At 42.8% G+C, this 21,252-nt stretch overlaps 1 protein-coding gene across 5 annotated transcripts in view; it reads right to left on the reverse strand.

Moving 5' to 3' along the window:
* KCNK10 (potassium two pore domain channel subfamily K member 10) overlaps positions 1 to 21,252 on the reverse strand; it is a 131,284-nt gene that overhangs the window by 70,559 nt on the left and 39,473 nt on the right. For 4 of the 5 annotated variants that reach the window (XM_006190879.3, XM_032482474.1, XM_032482473.1 and 1 more), the window contains exon 2: positions 220 to 554. In XM_006190879.3, coding sequence (XP_006190941.1) covers positions 220 to 554 — 335 coding nt within the window. Of the gene's footprint in view, positions 1 to 219; positions 555 to 12,230; positions 12,905 to 21,252 lie in introns of those variants that run through there. The other variant, XM_032482475.1, reaches the window with a different exon arrangement.

The following is a 21,252-nucleotide window of genomic DNA, read 5'->3' on the forward strand; positions in this document are numbered from 1 at the left end:
GCAGAACACAGCCTGCTCCCACATCGGTGCCATTGCAGGTGTGGTCCCTCTTCCTCCACATTGTCACAGGTCTCCACTCAAATGTCACCTCCTGGAGAGGACCTCCATGACTATCAGGAGCTTCTCAACCAAAGGGAAAGCTCAGTGAGCCAGAAAGACACAATCGATGCTGCCCTCTCCCCCACAGGTTGTTCTGTGCTTGGCTCACTCCCTGCTCACCTGGATCAATGTCTCCAGCTCCTGTGGGCTCACACAGATATGATCCCGCAGGAATTCTGCCTTCTCCAAGGCAATGGTGTTCTTTTGGCTGCTCTCAAAGGGCTGCTCCAATGCCCGGAAGACGAGACCGCCAGTGACGAGGTAGACCACCACGACTACGAAGATAGCAACCACTGTTTTCCACTTCATGACGGTCTGCAGGCCCCCCTGGGAGGCACCTTCCATTCTGGCTACCACTGTGGCTCGGGAGGAGATGGAGAGGCGTGGGGCCGCGTAGTGCCCGTTAGTGGCGCCCTTGGGCTGGCACACCGGGGGTGCTGCTGCAGGAACGGCCACTGAGAAACAGGGTGGGAGGAAGGGGAAAAGAGAGTTTGTTTACAAATACAAAACCCAAAACTTGTCAGAAACAAAGCACAGATAGCTTTCTCAAGTCAGTTTTTAAAGGTGAGATTAAAAATTGGTTCACCAAGCCCGCAGCGAGGGAATTCAATCAGTTGCTAGATGTCTGTTTGAGTTCTAAAGTAACGAGCACAGGAGTTCTAGTTTAAAAGTAAAAATTAATAATAATAATAATAATAATAATAATAATAATAATAATAATTGAGTCCACCTCTCCCACCAAAGTCACTGTCAAATGCAGACTGTATAATGATGCTTTGACATAAGGAGTAACAGGTAACTGTTTCACCTAATTTCATAAAGACAGAGAAAGACAAGAAAAATGAGAAGACAGAGAAATTTGTCTCCATTGAAAGAGCAAGAGAAAACTCCTGGAAAAACAACTAATGAAACCAAATAAACAATTTACCAAATAAAGAATTCAAAGCATTAGCAATAAGAATGCTAACTGAATTAGGGGAAAGAATAGATGAACACAGTGAGAATTTTAACTAGGAACTAGAAAATGCGAAAAATAACCAGTCAGAACCAAAGAATACATTAACTGAAACGAAAAACACACCAGAAGGAATTCATAGCAGACTAGGTGATACAGAAGAATACATAAGGGACCCGGAAGATAGAATAACAGAAGTCACCCAATCAGAACAGCAAAAAGGAAAATAAATTTTAAAATGAGAAGAGTTTAAGAGATCTCCAGGATAACATTAAGCATACCAACATTTGCATTATAGGGGTCCCAGAAAGAGAAGAGAGAGACAGAGGAGGTTGAAAAATATTTTATGAAATTATGGCTGAAAATTTCCCAAGCCTGAAGAAGGAAACAGATATCCAGGTACAGGAAGAACAGAGGGTCCCAAACAAGATGACCCCAAACAGACCCACATCAAGATATGTCACAATTTAAATGACAAAACTTAAAGAGAGAATTCTAAAGGCAGCAAGAGAAAAACAAAGAGTCATTTACATTCTTCTGCAGGCCAGAGAAGAGTGTCATGCTATATTTAAAGTGCTAAAAAGGGGAAAACCTGCAACCTAAGATACTCTACCCAGCAAGATTATCATTTAGAATAGATGGAGAGATAAAGAACTTCTCAGACAAGAAAAAACTCAAAGAATTCATCAATACTAAACCAATCTTATAAGAAATCTTGAAAGGTCTTCTCTAAATGGGAAAATAAAAGGCTACAATAAGAAGTAAGTATCTATAGAAAAGGAGGAATCCCCCATAGTAAAGGCAAATATATAGTAACAGCTGAGGTTCAGCCACTTAAATAAGCTAGTACAAAGATTAAAACAAAAAAAAATTGTAAAATCAAGTAAAACTACAATAATCAGTACAGGGGATAAATATGAAGATGTAAAATATTACATCAAAAACAAAAAAAAATTGGAGAAAGAAGAAAAAAATGTCACTCTTTTAGAATATGTTTGAACTTGAAGGACTACCTATTTAAAACAAATAGATACAGTTATAGGTCAACATATATGAACCCCATGGTAACACAAGACAAAGCATACAATAGATAAACAAACAAGAGAGGAAAAAACACAAGCATACCACCAAAGGAAATCATGAAACCACAAGTAAAGAAACCTAAAGAAGAAAATAACAGGGAAGAACTATAAAAAATTAAGAAGAAAACAGATAATGAAATGGCACTAAGGACATATCAATCAATAATTACTTTAAATGTCAATGGACTAAATGCTTCAATCAAAAGACATTGGGTGGCTAACTGGATAAAAAAAAAAAGACTCATCTATATGCTGCTTACAAGAGACTTGCTTCAGAACTAAAGACACACACAGACTCAAAGAGAGGGCATGGAAAAAGATATCTCATGCGAATGGCAATGACAAGAAAGAGGAGGTAGCAATATATGTATCAGAAATACACTTTAAAACAAAGTCTATAAGAAAAGACAAAGAATGGTGCTGTATAATGATAAAGGAATAATACAAGAAGGAGATATTATACTTATTAACATATATGCACCCAATTCAGGAGCATAAATATATAAAACAAATATTAACAGACATACAGGGAGAAATTGACAACAATACAATAATAGTAGGGGACTTTAACACCCTACTTACATCAATATACAGATCATCCAGATAAGGATGGCAAAATCAATAAGGCAATAGTGGTTTTAAATAACACCATAAGCCAGTTAGATTTAATAGATACATACAGAATATTCCATCCAAAAACAGCAGAATATATATTCTTTTCAAAAGCATGGCATTCTCCAGGATAGGTCACATCCTAGGCCACAAAACAAGTCTCAACAAATTTAAGAGGATAGAAATTATATCAAGCATTTTTTCCAACCACAAACGTATGAAACTAAAAATCAATTATAGGAAGAAAAATGGGGAGAGTACATGGAGACTAAACAACATGCTATTAAAAAAAAAACAATAGGTCAATAAGGAAAACAGAAAAATACCTTAAAACAAATGAAAATGGTATGTTCATATATGACTAAAGCATTATGCTGTCCACCAGAAATTGACACAAATTGTAATCTGACTGTACTTCAATAAATATATATACATACTTTAAAAAAGGAAAATGGAAGCACGACTTTTCAAAAAAATTTATGGGATGCAGCAAAAGCAGTTCTAGGATGGAAGTTTATAGCAATACAGACCTCAAGAAACAAGAAAAATCTCAAATAAACAACCTAATCTTCCAAATAAAGAAATTAGAAAAAGAAGACCAAAGTGCAAAATCAGCAGAAGGAAGGAAATAATAAAGATCAGAGAGGAAATAAATTAAATAGAGACCAAAAAAAATAATAATAATAATAAAGATAAGTGAAACCAAGAGTTGGTGTTCTGAAAAAATAAACAAAATTGATAAGCCTTTAGCTACACTCATTAGGAAGAAAAGAGAGAAGACTCAAACAAACAAAATAAGAAATGAAAGAGGAGAACTAACAACCAATACCACAGAGACATACACACAAAATACTATGAACAGTTACATGCTAAAAAATTGGACAACCTAGAAGCAATGGACAAATTTCTAGGCACATATAGCCTACTATTTAATATAACATTGGAAGTTCTAGTCACAGATATCAGACAAGAAAAAGAAATAAAAGGTACTCAAATTGGAAGGGAAGAGGTAAAACTGTCACTATTTGCAGATAACAAGATACTCTACATAGAGAATCCTAAAGTCTCCAATGAAAGACTACTAAAACTAATAAATGAATTCAGCAAGGTTGCGGGATACAAGATTAATATACAGAAGTCTGTTGAGTTTCTATACACTAATATTGAAATATCAGAAAGAGAAAGTTTAAAAAAAGTCTCATTTAAAATTGCATTTAATCCAGAGAGAACTCTATTTCATAAAGATACATGCACCCCAATGTTGATAGCAGCACTACATCCAATAGGCAACACAAGGAAACAACCTAAATATCCATCAACAGATGACTGGATAAAGAAGTTATAGTATATATACACAATGGAATACTACTCAGACATAAAAAGAATAAAACAATGCCATTTACAGCAATATGGATGGACCTAGAGATTGTCATTCTAAGTGAAGTAAGCCAGAAAGAGAAAGAAAAATATCATAGGATATTGGTTTTATGTGGAATATAAAAAAAAAAAAAAAAGACATACATGAACTCACTTATAAAACAGAAATAGACTCACAGACATAGAAAACAAACTTACGGTTACCAGGGGAAAAGGGTGTGGAAATGGATAAACTGGGAGTTCAAGATTTTAAGATATTAGCTACTATATATAAAATAAACAAGTTTATACTATATAGCACGGGGAGCTATATTTAATATCTTATCACCCATAATGAAAAAGAATGTGAAAAGGAATATATGTATGTATATGTATGACTAAAACATGTTGTACACGAGAAATTGATGCAACATTGTAAACTGACTATACTTCAATTTTTAAAAGTATATGTTTACAACAATAAATTAATTAATTAAAGTGTATTTTTAAAAATACCTAGGAATAAACTTAACTGAGGAGGTGAAAGATCTATACCCTGAAAACTATAAAACAGTAATGAAGGAAACTGAAGATGATTCAAAGAAATAGAAAGATATCTCATGCTCTTGGACTGGAAGAATTAATATCATTAAAATTTTCATATTACCCAAAGCAATCTACAGATTTAATGCAATCCCTATCAAAATACCCATGATATTTTTCACAGAAATAGAACAAATAATCCTAAAATGTATACAGAATTACAAAAGACCTCAAGTTGACAAAGCACTCTTGAGGGGAAAAAAAAAAAGCTGAACATGTCATGCTCCCTGGCTTCAGACTATACTACAAAACTACAGTCATCAAAACAGCATGGTACTGGCACAAAAACAGACACATAGATCACTGGAATAGATAGAGAGCCTAGAAACAAACCCATGCACTTATGGTTAATTAATCTATGACAAAGGAGGTAAGAATATACAATGGAGAAAAGATAGTCTCTTCAATAAGTGGGCAGCTACATGTAAAAGATTGAGACTAGAACATTTCCTCACATTATATACAAAAATAAACTCAAAATGGATTTAAGACCAAAACGTAAGATTTAAAACCATAAAACTCCTAGAAGAGAACATAGGCAGAACACTCTTTGACTTAAACTGCAGCAATATTTTTTGGCTGTCTCCTAAGGTAAAGGAATAAAAGCAAAACTTATTTAAATGGGACCTAATTAAACTTAAAAGCTTTTGCACAGCAAAGGAAACTATTGACAAAACAAAAAGGCTACCTACTGAATGGGAAAAAATATTTGCAAATGATATGACCAATAGGGGGGTAATGTCCCCTAAAAATATATAAACAGCTCATACAATTCAATATCAAAAACAACCAACCCAATTTAAAAATAGACAGAAGACCTAAATAGACATTCTTCCAATGAAGATATGCAGATGGCCATTGGGCACATTAAAAAAATGCTCAGTATCGCTAATCATCAGAGAAATGCAAATCAAGACCACAATGAGATATTACCTCACACCTGTCAAAATGGCTATCATCAAAAAGTCTTCAAGTAACAAACACTGGCAAGGATGTGGAGAAAAGGGAACCCTAGTGCACTGTTGGTCCACAGTGCCACTATGGAAAACAGTATGGAAGCTCCTTAAAAAACTAAAAATAGAACTACCATATGATCCAGTAATCCCACTGCTGGGTATATATCTGAAGAAAATTAAAACACTATTTTGAAAAGACACATGCACCACAATGTTCATAGCAGCATTATTTACAATAGACAAGATATGGAAGCAACCTAAGTGTCCGTCAACAGATAGATAAAGATGTGGTATATATACACTGGAATACTATTCAGCCATAAAGAAGAAAGAAATCTACCATTTACAGCAACATGGATAGACTTGGAGGGTATTATGCTAAGTGAAATAAGTCAAAGAAAGACAAATACAAATATGATGTCACTTATATGTGGAACCTAAAAAGTACAACAAACTAGTGAATATAACAAAACAGAAACAGACTCACAGATACAGAGAACAAACTAGTGGTTACCAATGAGGAGAGGGAAAGGGGGAGGGGAAAAACAAGAGTAGGGGATTAAGAGGTACAAACTACTATGTATAAAATAAATAAGCTACAATAATATACTGTACAGCACAGGGAACATAGCTGATATTCTATAATAACTATAAATGGAGTATAAACTTTAAAAATTGTGAATCATTATGTTGTACACCTAAAACCTATATAATACTGTAAATCAACTATACCTTAATTTTTAAAAATTTCATTGGCTTAATATAATAAACAAACAAATAAATAAATAAGCAAGCAACAAGGATATATTGTACAGCCCAGGGAAATATACCCATTATTCTGTAACAACCTTAAGTAGAGTATAACTCATTAAAATATTGAATCAGTATGTTTGACACCTGAAACTAATATGATATTGTAAATCAATTATACTTCAGTTGAAAAATCAGAGTAGAGAAAGTTTGGGTTTCTGACGACAATTAACAGGGCAGAAAAAATACGGTGGCCATAATGAGGGAAGGAATCAAAGAGCGATGCTTTATGCCAATTAAATCGGTTTCCTGAAAAAAAAAAAAAGAACAACAAAACAGACTCTAAATGTATTTCTCAAAGGAAAATGTGATGACCTAGATGCAATCATTCCTGATCTATTAGTGATAAAATTTTTCTTCTATTTTCCTCAAATAAATCATTGGAAAAGAAATGTCCCCTGGTCTTCAGAACACATCGAATTCTCAAAGGTCCCTGTTCTCTGTAAGGGCAAGGTCATGACCTTGGAGATAAATGTTAAGCTGGGGGCTTTTCTAGAGTGGCAGGAATTTCAGGGTAGCGTCGCACACAAAATGTATCATGTATTTCAGAACCCTGCCTCGTGCACCATGAACAGCCATTTCCCTTCGATTTTGTTCTCCCTTTATTATATTAATGCTTATTATGGCTTCTGTCTTGGTGCAGCTTGGCTGTTGTGTAAATAAAGTATTAGGAGATGACAAACCTAATTACCTAAGGGAGACAAACAGTCCCGTTCATGAGCGCTAAACTGCTCAGGCTCTGCCTTGGGGAACCCAAGGTAAATAAAAGTGCAGGAATGTCACTCCTTGCTCAAAATACCAAGGACCCTGACAACACCTGGCCAGCAGGTGGCCACCCAGAAGAATCTAGGTTTGTAAAATCTGCCTTTCCTCCTAGAACCTCAAAATCAGCTTTTCTCTTTGGAAACTAAGCTGAATATCAGCTTTTTAGTGTGCATTTTTCTATCAAACAAATCAGTAAATGTTACATTTCCTTCTGCCCCACATGAACACAAAACTCTTGGGAATCTCTGACTGAAAGACTTAAGAATTAGAATCAGCACCCTGGGTATTACGTTCTTGCTAACCTTCCCTAAAGACATCATTTCCAGGTTCCTGCTTGCCCTTGTTGATACAGAGAAGTCGAACCTTGTCCAGGGCTGCTTTCTGTCAACCTTGCTCTCATTTCCCATTCATTCGATCTCCTCACTGTATCTCAATTCCTTGTGTCTCTCACCATCGCCATGGCTACCAGCCTCATGCAGGCCACCAGCACATCTTGCCTGGACCAGTCCAACAGCCTCGTATGTGATCTCCTTGCTTCCACTTTTCACCCCCCTTCTGACCCACAAGTCTGGGGTTAAACACCACTCCTGGAAGCACCTCTTCCCCTTGTCCCCTGCTGTCTCTGTGGTCAGCAGAATAATAGCCCCCAAAGATGTCCATATCCTCATCCCTGGGACTTATGAATGTGTTACTTTATGTGGCAAAAGGCACTTTGCAGATATGATTAAGTTCTTGAGATGAGAGGTTACCCCGGATTATCCAGGTGAGCCCAGTGTAATCACAAATGCCCTTATAAGAGGGAGGCAGGAGGAAAGAAACAGATGTAAGGACAGAAGTAGGGGTCACAGTGATACAGCCACAAGACAAGGGATGCAGTCAGCCCCTAGAAGCCAAAAAAGACAAGGAACAGAATCTCCCCTAGAGCCCCCAGAAGGATCCACCTCTGCCTACACCTTAATTTCAGCCCACTGAGACAGATTTTGAACTTCTGACCTTCAGAACCATAAAAGAATGCATTGTGTTGTTTTAAGCTGCTACATTTGTGGCAACTTGTTACAGCAGCCACAGGAACCTAATACACTCCCACTAAGTTAGGTGTCCCTTGGCCCGCACTCACTCCACTACGCTGCTAACAGGGCCTGTGTGCGCATCATTCGACTTAGAGCTCCAGGAGGACAGGCACCATGTCCACCCTGTCACCTCTGTACCCCCGGGTCCTGCACAGTGCCTGGCACACGGTGGAAGGCCTATCAACGATAGCTGATTAAAAGAACCTTCTAATGAAAAATGGAAGTCAGGAAGAAATATCCAGACCCACACACACAATGTGGATGGGCAGCATCATATGGAAAACAACTTGACATTCCAGCACCACTGAGCAGCAGGTCCTCCAACATAGCTGTGCTCTGTTCGCACCTCTACACCTTCACGAATGTCCCCTCTGCAGTAGCTCCCTCCCCATCCTCATCTGCCTGGGAAACTGTCTTTCTCAGTCTCAGCTCAAAGCTGCCTCCTCCGTGAAGCCTCCCTGGACTCTCCAGGCAGACTCAGCGTGCCTGTCTCCCACAAGCCTACAAACTCCCTAGAGTCAGAAAGCTTGTCTTTTCATCAGTGGATCACCGTTCTTGGCACAGTGCCTGGCATAGAGCAAATGTTTGTTTTCTGTTGTTATTTTTGATGGTGGTGATAATGATGACTCCTTCAGACTATAAACAAAAGCCCCATCAAAATCGCTACCACCCTCAAGAGGAAGCATTTATTTAGCACCAAATGGGGCTGTGCTGTGCTGGGGATAAGGCACGGTCCCTCCCAGCTTGAGGGGTTGACAGCCTACTCAGGGAACACACTCCACAGCATCAGGTAACAAACATCAGGATGAAGCCTCACTGGGTGACAAAGGATGGTCTTGCTTGAGCGCGGAGACCAGTTCCCTTCACTGACCTGCACCGTGGTTGAGTCCAGAGCTTCTAGCATCTTAGAGGCTGGACAGAATTGGGCTTAAGGAAGGTCTTTCCAGGCCAGTTCCTGGTGCCAGTTTGCTAAGAGACTGTCCTTGGGAGCAGAGTTTGAACAGAACCCACCAATCCCTGAGTTTCTAAAGCACCAGGAGCAAAAACCAGAGTTTCAATGCCAGACTCACCAGGGTCTGGGTGACCTTGAACCCTCCACTTAGTCTCTCTGTTTCCTTATCTACGAAATGTGAATAATTATGGCCACTTTTTTTTAACCCCTACAAGTTTCTTGGGAACAGCAAATGAGACACCCAGATTTATTTATTGGAGTATATTTGCAGCTATCAGGAGTACTGGCAGGAACCTCAGAACATAACAAAACCTTCTGCGCATTTGAGGAAACAGGGACTTGGTGGCTATCGCAAAGATGACTGCACATTTCGATGGCTGGGAAAGGATTTGGTTTGTGTCTTTTCCTTAACTTGGATAAGTTTACAAAGGGTAGTTTAACTAATTCATTTCTTCTCCTCAGAAACCATAGTTGCTCTCACTCTAATACAAAGTTGCCTTGTGACCTGCGATGTGCCACTGGAGCTCTCTGTGCCCGGAACCACCAAAGAGGGGAAACTGGCCAGATGTTGATGTCAGTGGTGTTGGCAGTGGTGGTACACGTAATAGGAGATCCTACCACTTACTGAGCACTTACTTTGTGCCCGTCACTCTGACAAACACTGCTCACATGGTTGCTTTTGGTCCTCACCACCAGATATTATCACTCTGTGTGAGTCCAGGTCTTCCCAGAAGCAGATGCCAAGCGGGGATTAAACACGCATGGATTTTATTAAGGGAAATTCATGTGTGAGAAAAAATGGGACTCAGTCAGGAGGAGGTGAGGACAGCGAGCAGACACATTAAGAGTCTGACCCGGACTGAAGAAGAGAGGGAAGGAAGGATGGGCGTGAGAGTCCCAGACCACCTGCAGCCCAGGGGAGGGTCAGCACGGCCGCCAAGGGGTTCTTGAGCCAGAGTCAGCCGTCTGAGGAGTCCTGTGTCTCCGAGGAGATCTGCTGTAGGCTCCTGCTGTCCCCGGCTCCTGGCTGGCCACAGCCCACCGGGAAATGGGACCACAGCGATTTCAGAGCAGCAGCCAGGGCTCTTGTTCGTTACACTCCCTCCCGTGGGAGGCCTGCATGGTGCAGGCCTGCACGTGGACACCACACGTGCCCACTTCACAGACAAAGGAACTGAGACCCAGACAGCTTAAATGACTAAGGCCAGGTCAGGTGGCCAGAAAGTGGTGGAGCCAGGAATCAAACTAGAATAACCTGCCCTCAAAGTCAGTTCTCCTCTGATGCACAGGAACAGAAAACTAGGGGAAAAAAAGAAATTCCAGGTGGAAAGAGCCCTTGCCTCTAAAATGTGCCAGTCAACAACATTGTAAACTGACTATACTTCAGTTTTTTTAAAAAATGGTTATTAAATAAATAAATAAATAAATAAATAAATAAATAAATAAAATGTATCAATTAAAGGGGGAGGGTGTAGCTCAGTGTTGGAGCACATGCTTAGCATGCACAAGGTCCCAGGTTCAATCCCTGGTACCCTCATTAAAAAATAAACTAAAGTGTTTCAATAATAGATGAGTCATATAAAGTAATGGCGCCTCACACATCACAGCTCCAACAGAAGAGGATTTGGCAGCAAAAGTGTTGCCAAGACTTGACGAGAAAGAAAACGTTGGAAGACAATATCCCTTCAGTTCATTTTCATTTAAAAATGCTTCCTCGCAAACGTTAGCCCATTTCATTTTTTTACCTAAATGTGTGGATATGGGGGCATGTGTGGAAATCTTTATTTTTCTTGTGGGAACAAGTTCCTTGGTCATTTCATATTATTCAGCCTTTCCCAAGCCCCGTACATTTTACATATTCAGGCATTCAATCAACAAACATGTGAGTTTGCTAGGCACCACGCTTGGCACTCGGGATGTGTAAATGAATAAGACACATCCCTGCCTTTAGAGGTAGTGAGAGAGTTAACAAAGATCTGATGCATGCGTGAACCTAGTTTATCTTCACAGAAACTTCTGTGGCAGGCAGTGGTCATTATCTATCCCCCCTGGACAGGTGAGAAGCTGAGGCCATGAGGGTGACATGACTAGCCTGTCACAAGCTAGTAAGAAGTGGTGTCCTTGGATCCATCTTCAGACCTCTAACCCCACGTGCCTCCACTCCTCCTCAGCACCTGAGCAGATGGCACCCAGGGATTCAGGGTCTCTCGGGGACATGAAAGGAAACCACCTCAGAGGTGCCACTGTCACTTAGCAACATGACTCTGCCTATCGACCCAGGCAAAGTACGACCCTGATTGCAACACGCAGGCAAGAGGCAGAGAACACCCGCCTCCCCTCCCCAACACCCACCTCCTCCAGGTCTGGAATTGTTCCAGGGCCATCTGCACAGGCAGCTCAACGCTTCCAAAGAGCCCCAGGTGAAAGCTGAGCCTGGAACCCCCAAAAGGCTTCCCCAGCAGGAGCAGAGTGTGGGTGGGTGTTGAGAAGAGGGAAGGAGAGACGGGAGCAGACCATTCCAGCCCCATCAGCCCGCGGTTGTCACAGCAGCTGGTTTCAGCCGTCATCTGCCTCTACCAGGAGCCAAGAGAATGCGTGTGCTCCCTCTGATGCCAGATACCCGACAGCCAAACTTGCTCTTCCTCTTTCTGTGAGACAGATTCACCTCCAAAGTGACCAAGCTGGTCCTGGTAAGAATGCAGTGACACTCCGTCTGCACACACTCAATGCCCAAGCCATGTCCCCAGAACACTACCACAGACAAGGCTCTCCCTTTAGGTTTAATCATCGCCCTCTCCTGCCAGCCCTCTTTAAAAACTTCAGGCTTTGTTTCCAGATGGAAGAGACCAAGGTATCATGAAATTTCTGGACCTTTAGAGACAGACAGCCAAGATAAGAGGAAACAGGTCTGAAAGGGGAGGAAGAAGGAGGTAAGAATGTGCTGGAACTTTGCCCCAGCTCTGTCCTCACCTCTCTCCTTGGTCCAGATCCCCGCCTTCTCACTTGAATCGCTGGGACAGCCTCCAGTCCTGCCCCTGTTAAATTTATCCTCCACGTCACAGCCAGGTGGCGCTCTCTGGGGTGTGGGTCTGATCACATCCACCACATACTTAAGCTCCTCTCAGGGCACCACGAGGGAGCTTCAGAAGAACATGCAGCTCCATAGTTTGCAGCAAGTCTCCCTTCCAGGACCTGGCACCTGCCTGTCTCCCCAGCCTCACCAGCTGCCACACCCCCACACACGACCTTTGCCCAAGCCAAATCCGGCAGCACCCAGGCCCCTGCTTGCCAAGCCCAGAGGACTGGGTCTTGTTTCCTGGATTCCATTCTCTTCCCCACTCTTTATCTGGCCAACTGCTCCTCATACTTCAAAACTCACTTCATGCATCACCACCTCCAAGAAGTCCTCCCTGACTGCCCATCCCCAGTAAGATCAGATGCCCTTGCTCTTGAGACTTTCTCTATCTCAATGTGGAGCTGAGCACAGAGCCTACAACAGGAAGGCTCCTAGTTACAATTTGCTCATTCCTGAATTCACTCGTCCATCCATCCATAAATTTGCCTTTTGCCAGCATTTATGATATCAAGTTCCCACACATGCCCAAAAGAAAGTTTGACTGCAGAGTTCATTGAATCTGGTACTACTGGTTGTTGTTTTCCCACAGACAGATATCCTGAGTTAAGGTGTAAATTCTCAGGAATCCAACAGTCCTAGGAGAGCTCTTCGTGGCTTGTTCAACTGCTAGGGAGGACTAGAACGGAAACAGAGAAGTAATTCACCTCATTGTGCTCCAAATGCTCAGTTCTGAGCTTTCTTATTCTCTTCACAAAGGGCTAGAAGCTTCTCTTTTACTCATGGGTGCAAAATATTTGTTGGGTTAAAAAAAAAAAACTATTGAATGGCAGGAATCACCCCTGTGGAGTCACCTCTCTGGTACCAGGCAGGCAGAATTTCCCTCCATTCTGCCTTCCTGCTGTTCCTCTGAGCAGGATCAAACAGCAGAAATTTGGATCTGAGGACCCAAAGGCTGAAGCCCTGCTCCATTGTGTACTCCCAGCCTGAGGAGAGTACAAAGGTGGCTGGATTCATCTGGGGCTCAAAGGACCTTCTCAGGACTAGTAAGCAAATGCTTCCTCCTGATCTTCCCCAAATCTCTTGTTGCGTGTCTAAGCCAAGGCCTGGCACAAAGCCAGTGGCTGTCACCAGCAGACCGGGCTTAGAGCATGAGGCTGTTAGCACTGAGGCCTCAACTCAGGCAGTAGCAGAAGGGATGGAGAGGAGGGGGGCAGAGACAAGAGGTGTTAAGGAAGTAAAATCTATGAGCCCTGGTGATTGACAGGGAGTGAGAAGCGTGGAGAGGGTGGGGCCCAGAGATGACACCCAAGTATCTGGTTGTAAGAGCAGGGTGTCCTCCAGGACAGAAGAGGGAGGAGGCCTCCGTTGGCAGCTCCTGGAGCATATCTACTACTGGACGTGTCCAGTAAACATCAGGCCTAAAGGACTGGAACTCACGGGCAAAATCTAGCTGGAACCCTAGGTTTGAGAGTGATGAGAATGTTCAGTGGTACTGAAGCCAAAGGACTGGATGAAATGGTCCAGAGAAAGATGTAGAATGAGAAGAGAGTAAAAGGTAGTGCTCAAGGGAGCAACATTTAAGAGACTGCAGAGGAGGGAAATGTACAAAGGAGAACTAGAGAGAATGAGGGAGGAAAGGGGGAGCGCCAAGGCGTGGCTTCTCGGGCATCAGAGATGGTAAATCTCACTCCACGCTCTTCCCAGCATCATTTCCCAAGGCCTGGCCTGCGAGACGTCTCGGTGTGTGTTTGATGAACAGACTACTGCCACGTAGGATTATTCTGCTGCTCACTAATGGCCTTCTCATAGACCACTGCCTCTCCCTGGCGTCCAGGAAACTCTCTTCAACAGAACAGCTGTTCCAGAATCCCTGGGCGTTACAGGTGGCTCCGGGCAGCAGGCGGGATGCCTTTCCTGCTGCAGTGAGAAGTCTCGCTCCCCCACACCAGCACAGAGCCCAGGGACAGAGTTACTTCTTGTACGTGCTGAGCTGATCAAAACAGCCCTGGTGTCTCCCACAGGACTGCTCATCTTTCAGGATCCAGAGCTGCTACCTTGTGCTTCTCCCAACAGACCCCAGACTCTGCCATGCTGGCGAGGTGCACTCATCCGTCTTGGCTCCAAGGTCCAGAAAGGCACATAGCCACAGCTGGGGTTCTTTTGTTCCAAAATCCTTCATGAATAACATACTTTGTCTCCTGCCCTAAGTTTTCCCTCCACAATTAAATTAGCTAGAGCACTTTTAGAAGGAAAGATATTTTTCCCTCCCTTTGAGGTTAAAAATAATATAAGCAGCTGCAGTTCCCAAAATATCTCCATCACCCCAGGGCCAAGTGTTTTAAATCCTATCGTCAGGGCCCATTCCTTCGAGGTTTGCCTTTCCCAGGTGTCATGTCAGAAGCAGTTACCTCTCCTGCAGCTCTACACAGGGGACCCCTCCCAACCAGGCTGGAGCCAGGTAAACCTTCTAAAATTCCAATCTAGCTCCTGCTTACAACCCTGCAGTCACAATCCCATGACTCCATACGTGACCTCCAATGTCCCATGTTACTTCGCCAGCCCTACCTCACCGTCCACACGCTGTCCTCCAACCCCTACAAACTCCCCAGTATCAGCGGTCACAACACATAGATCATTAAGTAGTTGTATCCCCTAACCAATTCTTTTTACAGATCCACAGTAGAAAGCAAACCATTAGGGAGAAGGGTCCTCTGACTTAAGCCCATGACCCATGTCACTACCTAATTCTCTAAACTGAGGAAACCTGTGCACCTCATTCCACCCAAAGTTGGGGACAGAGGTAGCTAGAGATACTTCAATAAATTTCATAATTATCAGAGCATAAAAGACATCGAAGTGATAAGTGCACCCGAGTTTTACAATGATGAAGAAGGAAGGGGCATGTAGAATGTGCCGCTCATTCACTTACTCAGCCAACACATGCCAGCGGTGTGTTGGGTACAGTACCAAGCTCCACACTCAGTGTCCAGGCTGCCAAGCCACGATCCATGGGGAGGCTGAAGGGATCAATTCTTTTGAGAAGCCTCCCTGTAGCTTTCATCTTCTTCCATGTAGCTTTGATCTCTCTTCTACTCTCTGCTTCTTCTGCTCCGATCCAACCTTCCCTTCCTCTCCCATTCCAAATCTTTCCAAAGATACCTCAGGAACCCCTGCTGAAGATCTCCCCTAATTCCTCAGCCTCTTCAGGGAGCTTTCCTCCACGTTCTTCCCCAACACTTAGGCCTCCCCTGAAGACACCACTCTCTGAGGGTGGCATTCAGGTAAAGGCTGCTCAATCTCCCTCACCTACAACATCAGGGCCAGGCTGTCCCAGAAAACCAATACACCATACTCCTGTCAAAGCCCCTGTTCCTTTGCGACCCAAGCCCTCTGGCTCGCCCACTTCCTATTCCTCTTCATGGGTGTCAGTAGTAGACTTGACTTCTCCCCCTGATTTCCTGAAGCCTTCCCTCATCCAGGTCCTCTTTGCTCCTGAGTGATTTCAGTGTCCCACAGAGAACCCACCCCACACTTACGCTCCGTTTCCTGGATGTCAGCACCATTACCATCTCCATTCCACTTCAACCACTGACTTAGGTCAGGTTCTCCAGAAGCAGATCCCAAGATGAAGATGGGTTTGCAAGCAGTTTATATAAGCAGTGCTTCCAGGAGAGCCCATAAGCGAGTGAGGGAGCCGGGAAGTGCCGGGCAAGACCAAGCAAGGGAGGATTCCAGGTGAAGCCCACTGCTTACCCAGCCCTGCCCCAGCGTCTCTCCTGGAGCCCCTGAGCTCCACAGCATAAATTCCATCCCTGTGCTTATCCAGCCTTGAGGCAAGGGAGCTAGGTTTTTCATTCCTGTGCCCAGTCAGTCACTGGCTAGAGAAAACCCCTGGGGGGAGATAAACACCCATGAGTCTCTTGAAAAGAGGCCCCAGTAAATTAAGGAAAGTCCTCTGAGAAAGGCTGTGGGCACACACTGCAAGGGCGAAGCACACAGACTCTGAAGGACCAGTGCGCAGGGCCCGGACCAGCGCACAGGGCCGGAAAAACGCTCTGGGAGAGCCGGCGAAGCACCAGCAGCTCCCACTGCTACCGCCGCCTCCTGTGGCCACATCCTGAACCTCGTAGTTGTGAGAAACATCCCTGTGTCAGAAATACTCAATCAAGGAAACCCATTGCTGACTCGAGCATCCCATCCTTCGGGCTCTCTCCCTTAATTACTCCCCGATCACATCCTGCCTCTACACTCCCGCCCTCTCGTGCCCTCCCCACATTCCCCTTCTTCCTTCCCCACTCAGCTTAGACTCCAGGTTTTAATACTACTCTCCCCAGCTAACAGACTCCACTCCCTCTCCTTCTGTCCCTTCCTGAAGCTACCTGGAAATACCCACTTCTGCATTATTCCTTTTCTCTGCACAGGGTTCACACCTAGGCTTCTGGATGCTGCTAGGGAAATCAAACAGCTTTGGGGACTGCTGCCCTTCTAAATCCAGAAATTCCTTCTTCACCTGGCCTCAATGCCACATGGCAACTGCCTGGTTTCCCTGCTCAGAGACGGCAGTCAGGATACCCGTTATGAAGATATTAACATGCATTTTACTATAAACAAACCTGAAATGGCATATGAAAATCCCTCTGCAAGACAGAGATTTACTTTCCAAAAGGATTTTCTGCGGAAAGCATTTAAAACATAAGTTCTGTGTGCCTCTAAAATGGGCATTGATTTACGGTTGTATATTTTAAGAACAGACGGTTTATGTAGAATGAGATATGCAGTCACTTTGCCCTTCTCCCAGAGTCCCTGAGATGGAGTCTCACTGCCCCAGTACATTCTGCTTTGCAAGCAGCCTCAGCCATCTTCACTCGCCAATGTAGCTGCTCAGTGCTCCTGGCTTGTTTCACAATCACTAAAACCTCCTACGAAAAAAATTTACATGAAAAAAAATTTTTCTTCAGATGGTTCTTCTTTCGCTGTACCTACTAAGTCGCAAAAATGAATGAGATCTGTCAAAGGGAGAAAACGGTTTCTACAGAACACCCTACAAGATGGCTCTGCATTTCAGCATCAGACCCTGGATCATTTCCTCTAAAGCAGCTCCTCTAATGTGGTGTCAGTGCTGCTGACATCAGCAACACTGCGGTGATTTACTGCAAATGCAGCTCTCAGAGCAAGGGCGAGAGGAAGAGAGAAACCCGAAAGGGAGAAGAACTAGTCCTCAAGAGGCTGGGGAGACAGCAACCCAAAAAAACATACCAATCCAGTTCTCTGAAAAAGTGTTTTGAGTGGAGCGGACATAGTTCAGCAGTAGAGCACATGCTTAGCATGCGTGAGGTCCTGGGTTCAATCCCTAGTACTTCCGTTAAAAAAGACAGAGGGAGTAAAGCAACTATTTTAAAAAGACTTCATTTAAAAAAAGAAGTGTTTTGAAATATTATAACTAACTCTAATTAGTGAAGTCTTCAAGGAACCAGCAGACTTACTGAAAAACCGGGGGAGGAGATCTTAAAAAGTAGGGGAGGGAATCTTCAATGAACCTAGCAACACCTAGGTTTGGGGGGACAAAACGGGGTCTGATGAAGCCAAGAGTCAGTGCTGCCAGGGAAATCCTAGGGCTAAACCAGCCTCCGGGGGAATTTTGCACATGAGAGAGCTGCTAAACATAGGCTGGACCTTCCAGCAGGACCAACACCTCACTGCACCCCCAAAATATCTGGAGGGTAAATTCCTCCAGACGCCCCTTGAACATGGACCCTTCTGTCTCTGAATCATCCATGGTCCTGAGCCCAGTGCACTGCATACAGTAAGGGCCCAATTCATGTTCATGGAACGGACTCAACAAATGTCCGTCAAAGCCTGCTGTGCTGCAGACTCCGGAGAGCACCAGGTGATGGAGCAGAACTCTGCTGTCTAGGAGCTACCAGAGATGAACGGAAGGATGAACAGGGGGAGGAGGGGTCACCCTCACCTCCACCCCCGCATCGTTCAGAGAAGGCCCAGCACTCAAGGTTCTAGAGAAGGCATCCAAAATCTCAGAGAGCAAACATCCTCATACAAATCACACAGAAATCTACCCAACTTATCTGTAAGCTGCCCCACAAGAAGCAGGTCATAAAGCAAGGACGTACAGAGTTTGCCTCGGCATCATTTTCAAAGGTTAAATCCCTCTTCCATACAAGCACCTTCTTATAGACACTCAGACCCAAATCTGCCACCCAGGCAAACTCTCTACATGATGAGTTAGTCACAATTAAGCAGCCCCTATAAACATATTTCCTTTCAAGGAAATGTCCAGTCATAAGAACCATAGGACATTATTCAAAATCCTCTGGCCACAGACATGGAAGCAACCTAAATGTCCATCGACAGATGACTGGATAAAGAAGCTGTGGTATATTTATACAATGGAATACTACTCAGCCACAAAAAAAGAATAGAATAATGCCATTTGCAGCAACATGGATGAAACTGGAGATCATCATACTAAGTGAACTATGCCAGAAGGAGAAAGAAAAATACCATAGGATATCACTTTTAGGAGGAATCTAAAAAATGACTCAAATGAAGTTTGTTACAAAACAGAAACAGACTCACAGACATAGAAAACAAACTTATGGTAACCGGGGAGAAAGGGGGTGGGGAGGGATAAATTGGGAATTCAGGATTTGCATATACTAACTACCATATATAAAATAGATAAACAACAAGGCCCTACTGTGTAGGACAGGGAATTATATTCAATGGCTTGTAATAACCTATAATGAAAAAGAATATGAAAAGGTATATATATGTATAACTGAATCACTATGCTGCACACCAGAAATAAACACAACACTGCAAACTGACTACACTTCAAAAAAAAATTGTATGATATTAGGAAAAAAATCCTGTGGCCAAACACAAATTAGATATTGAATACTGGCACACAGCAGGCCCTCAATAACTTAGTGTAGAATGAAAGAACTGCATTCAGTTTGCCATGTAAACAAATGTTAACTGTAGATGCAAGGTCCTCATAAATGGTAAGGCTTGAGGGAAACCACAAGAGGGAAAAAACATTTTCATACCTGGTTACATCTAACCTTTGGGTTCTCAGGTTTTAACCAAGGAATAGAATCTTCATAGAAAATCCTAGCTGATGCTTAATTCGTCATACACTTTAGGTTCAATCTGTACTTAATTGCTTTGAAATTGCCTCTGAAGAGGTCATTCAAAATACAGGCTTGTGGTTATATCTCCTCCACCTCACTGAAGGAGAAATCAAGGCATAGAAATTGGTCTGACTGATTAAAAGAGCAAATGGCTCAGCCCGGCTGTCTTGGAATTTGTGGGCATTTCCAAGAGTTCCCTGCCATTTAAAGATTTGTAATGGCCCCTCAGAAGCCAGATGCATTTCAGCTGCTCTAACTGCGAGGGACTGACCTCAGCAAAGCCACATGCTCCACAGCCACAGGGCTAAAAATGACTTGTTGTGAAGTACTCGGTTCCTCATGCACAGCCAAGTTCATTGAGAATTTCCACGTGAAGACCATTCCACAGCATTCTCTAAGTAGTACCACAAGTACAGGGGTAGATTCTTTCCATTCAAATATCATTTCCCAAACAGCACATCATGCAGTTTTCTCTCAAGCCCCCAGCATTTGATGAGTGCCTACTAGGTGCAGTACACAACCTGCACAGCTGTATGTGGCAGCCCCGCCTCCCAAGGTCTGCTTCAGCTGTCAAGCTTGAGATTTCCTTACAATTTGGACAGCGGCTAGGAATGTTCTTGTGCCAGAAATTTCACATTCCTTTCATCGCAAGTGAAATGATTGCTGGATGCATCTACCAGACTCTGCAATCTGCTGAAGGAGAGAGTGATCATCACACTTTAAGGTTATTTCTTCAATCACTTTCCATCAGGAAAACCCAATATGAAAAAGTACACTGGAAACAAAGATCACAATATGACCACTCTTTCTGGGACATATTTACACACTAAATCAGTCAAGATAACCTAACAGTCATAGGATCTTAATCAAACTGAACTTTTAAAAAATGAAATGAACTCTTTCTCCCTTTTCTGACTTTCAGTTTTATGGACTTATGCTTCCATGGACACTTTAAAGGTTATTTTCTACAGCAGATGGTAATGCAGATTTTGCCGGCAGAAGAGACTTCAGCTAGTGACTGAGTTTTGAGCCTGAAGTTGGAATAATGACAGGGACTACGCTTACAGACCAAATCTTTAAACCAAAAATATCCAAGAGCGGTATGGACTAGATCAGATGTGTTCAAACTTTTAGAACAAAACTTCCTGCAAAGGATTTTGTTCTAAAAGTTTGAATTTTAAGTGGAAATTCAGTTGCCTTGTATGGAATTTAAGCTTTAAGTGGAAATTACAGATACAGTTATAAAATTCCATTTGAAGGAAGGAGACAGTCAGAGAAACCTAACAGACATGAGATGCAAACCAAACTGAACTTTCCTGTAAACGGAAAGGTTTTCTTCTGAAAGTTTGAACTTTAAGCAGAAACTCAATTGAATTGAATAAAATTCTAACTTTAAGTGTAAATAGATACTCATATAGATGCAAAATTCCATTTAAAAAAAGAATCTTATTCTGAAGGTCTGAACACCTCTGATGTATTTCACAGTGATCTTGGATACCGTATAGTGTGTTACATGCTGCAAACATAATGCACTGAATGTTAAATATGCAAATATATCATTACATATTGCTCTATGTAATAAAATATAATACAATATAATATTATATAATTATCTCAAAGCAGGCTGCACAGTTGGATTTTAGGGACCAACAGTCATACAAGCTTTACTTCCCCCTCAATCCCTGCACTGGGTCCCCGGGCCTCCTTGGGACCCGGAAGATTCATGGAATACTGTTGGATATCACGAATCTGGAGGAAAGAAGCT

Source organism: Camelus ferus, chromosome 6 (genome assembly GCF_009834535.1).
Source record: "Camelus ferus isolate YT-003-E chromosome 6, BCGSAC_Cfer_1.0, whole genome shotgun sequence".
NCBI classification, from domain to species: Eukaryota; Metazoa; Chordata; class Mammalia; order Artiodactyla; family Camelidae; genus Camelus; species Camelus ferus.